Source organism: Limulus polyphemus, unplaced genomic scaffold (genome assembly GCF_000517525.1).
Source record: "Limulus polyphemus unplaced genomic scaffold, Limulus_polyphemus-2.1.2 Scaffold6520, whole genome shotgun sequence".
In the NCBI taxonomy this organism is placed as follows: domain Eukaryota; kingdom Metazoa; phylum Arthropoda; class Merostomata; order Xiphosura; family Limulidae; genus Limulus; species Limulus polyphemus.
The window spans coordinates 47,107-50,653 of record NW_013672130.1 but is presented as its reverse complement, the minus strand read 5'-3'; the positions used below and the strand labels follow the sequence as shown (position 1 = coordinate 50,653).

The 3,547-nt window shown below is 33.6% G+C and overlaps 1 protein-coding gene across 1 annotated transcript in view; it reads left to right on the top strand.

The window, feature by feature from the left end:
- The first annotated feature begins 1,789 nt into the window (after positions 1 to 1,789).
- The window catches only part of LOC111089526, a 10,776-nt gene continuing 9,018 nt past the window's right edge, over positions 1,790 to 3,547 (top strand). The window contains exon 1 of the mRNA XM_022402203.1: positions 1,790 to 1,891. Coding sequence (XP_022257911.1) covers positions 1,821 to 1,891 — 71 coding nt within the window. The 5' untranslated portion in view covers positions 1,790 to 1,820. The remainder of the gene's footprint in view (positions 1,892 to 3,547) is intronic.

The following is a 3,547-nucleotide window of genomic DNA, read 5'->3' as shown; positions in this document are numbered from 1 at the left end:
ATACACATGTAGTAAAACCTGGCTTCCATTTTTTTTGTTTGTATTTAGAGTTATTGTTGGAAACTACACTTAGTGACTTTTTTTAAATAATTTATCTGAATATATAAAAAATCTGCATCCCTACTCAGAAATTTTAAACTTACCTTGACTACATTTCAATAAGAACCTAAATGCTAATCAAGTAATGATAAAAAACTATATAAATATTTGAATTTTACATGTGGATGAGGCGTTTAAATGCATTTTTATATGAGCGAGTGTGATGCAAGGTAACGGTAATTAAGTTAGAACACAATTCTGTGTCCTATCTCATTTTATTCACATAAATGTAAAAAGATCTGTTGTTTATGGGTCATAGGTGAAGAGCATTAGAACCAACAAGTCTCTTGAATACAAAAACTATGATTGTGCATCGAAATTAAATATCTAAATTTAAGACATAGGTACTGTGAACATGAAAACAACTACTGTTTATTTTTAACTATACTTGTCATAAGACTTTAAGTTACACGTATGATATATTTTAACACTACATTCTTAATCTAGTCCCTTAGGTGATAGTAGTATTTCAACCACACTATATTCATGTGTGTGTAAAGTCATATAAAAGTCAGAGTGAGAGACAGATTACCTTCAGCCACCATGCTTGGAATACTGCTTGGTGTAACTTTAAGTGTGTGTGTGTGTTTTCATATTAAGTACCATTTAATAATGTTTTACAACATTCCACTTGTTATGTTTTAAGATCAGAAAATCAGAAGTCTTTCAACAGTTCTATACATTAATGGAAAGTAATTTATACAATCTGATTGGTGTATTATAGGTTTCTATTTATTTTGTACGATCACAATTTATTGATCATCTGCATTCCTCGTTACATACACGTACACTAGAACGACAGTTCTGTATTCAGATCTGTAATAGACAGAATGCCGATCTTCAGTCTTTAGTTCATGGATCATCTGCGGTATTCAGTACGTACACGTACACTAGAACGACAGTTCTGTATTCAGATTTGTAATAGACAGAATGCCGATCTTCAATCTTTAGTTGTTGCTTTTTGTTGATGATACCTGATTTCCACATAAAACAAATTTAGTACCAGTGAACTATTCAAGACTCCTAGTGTGAGTTAATGGATATTGTAAAAAAAAATGAAGCAAAAACTTAAATATTCTTTACACTGAAAAAAATAATGTTAATGAACAAAGTTTTTTGCCAGAATTTAGTGATAGTTACTTTAATTAAGTCCATAACTTGCTGCATTCAAAGTTTTTAACATGGAAGTATAGTAGTTTGTTTGTTATGGACCTGGCCTGGCCAGGTGGTTAGGGCACTCGACTCGCAATCTGAGGGTCGCGGGTTCGAATCCCCGTCACACCAAACATGCTCGCCCTTTCAGCCGTGGGGGTGTTATAATGTGACGGTCCATCCCACTATTCGTTGGTAAAAGAGTAGCCCAAGAGTTGGTGGTGATGACTAGCTGCCTTCCCTCTAGTCTTACACTGCTAAATTAGGGACAGCTAGTGCAGATAGCCCTCGTGTAGCTTTGCACGAAATCCATAACAAACAAACTACTATACTTCCATACTATACTATTCGTTGGTAAAAGAGTAGCCCAAGAGTTGGTGGTGATGACTAGCTGCCTTCTCTCTAGTCTTACACTGCTAAATTAGGGACAGCTAGCCCTCATGTAGCTTTGCGCAAAACCGGAAGTGTAAGTTTTCTTTTTTTATTAATTTCTTAGAAAACATTTTGCTATCAAACTTAAGTTTGCTTTTCTTACAGAACACAGGAGTGTCCATGCCGACAACACTGATATGGTTAGACTCCTGTGCCAGTGTCTACAGTGCAGAAAATTAACATTCAAGGATATCTTTTGTCATTTAAGGTAGTGTTCTTTGGAAAGTAAAGTAATTATTCTTTACAGATACATGTTTATTAAATCAAAGGGTAAACTTTATAAGAGCATCATAAAAGTAAAAAAGAAAAAAAAATATATATATACACATACAAGGCCATGCCAATCATTGATGGCACCCTGTGTGAAATATAAATTCCATGCCCTTCCTCAAAAAAGTTAATCTAACATTGACTTAAAGATACAAACTCAAACCCCTATTGGTCAGCACTCTATGTGGATACACTGTTTTCTATACCCTTTTTAAGAAATTGTGGGTGTTTATGAACAGCAAAAGCAGAATTTTAATCTATCTTTTGGCTGACAGAGGCAGGGACATTAGTTTGCGTCTTATTCTGTCTTTATGTTAACCAGTGGGGTGTTATTGATATTCGTTGATTTTTTCTTTCTCACAACAGAAATACTTGAAGGAGACTCACTAACTGGTATCTATTTCAACTTCAAAAAATTATATAATTCAATACTTTTTCTATCATTTATTACATTTTGAAATTTCCAAAATTTTGTTGCCAGACACTGTTTTGAAAATATTTCCTTTCTGCATAGTCTTTTAAATTTCTTATTTTTTGTCAGAATATTACTTTATCTGATCAGTTTCTACTTGATTGATTAGATTGATTGATTGACACTCATTAGCATATTTCTTTTGATAATTTATTTGGTCAGTTGTGATGAAAACTGGCATGGACTTATCAGTGACTTATGACCTGACCTTTCATAATGACATCACCATAACCTTAGTCAGGCTAGATAACAGTATATGGGCCCATCTACTTCACCAATGTACAAGTCTTCACAAGAGCAGTCGAGATTGTACACACTGTTTTGTACTTTTATGGAACTTTCTGGGTGGTATTGTGATGAGTCTTTTTAGGGTTAGAATTGAATATAAAAGTATATGAGAGTTGAAAAGTTTTAGGTTTGTTGCTGATTTTTACAGGTTTTGGTTTTGTTTCTTTTGGCTCTAACTTATAACATTGCTGAAATATAACTGACCTTGAAATGTAGAGAATGCTGTTTGTTAGTTGGCAAGGGGAATAAGATGTTCAGGAATGGGTAGTTCAGTTTCTGAGTCATGGACTTAGAAGGGACAAAAATTTGTTGAATAAGCTGGAGCCGTGTATCAGTGACAGTGTTTGTCCTTTGGTGACCCTTATGGAGCTTATGAAGTTCAATTATGGGTTCTCTATTCCAAGTAATACCATGACCTTTCAAATAGGACTACAACTATACTATCAGGCAGGTGGCAGCACTGCCTATGTAGGGATGGCCTGGATTGTTCATCAAATTGTTATTTTAAATATCTCCTCAGTAGGTCAACAGAACTTTACAATACTATACAGTGTTTCATTTTATAACAATATCTATGTAATGACTGAGTCACAAGTTCTGACAATGTCTGTTAATATCATAACAAAATGTTTGAATTTCTTGTTCTTCTTTCTTCTGCTTCTTTTTTATTATATGATAACTCAAAAACCAAAACAATGGTATCAACCAATTTCACTGAGGTGACATAGTTTCAAATTGAGTATCAACTTTTGTAAGTATTATTGATAACTAGTAGTAATTAATGATGTTATCATTATCCCTTGAAGTTAGCTTTATTACAAAAATTTGGTGTTG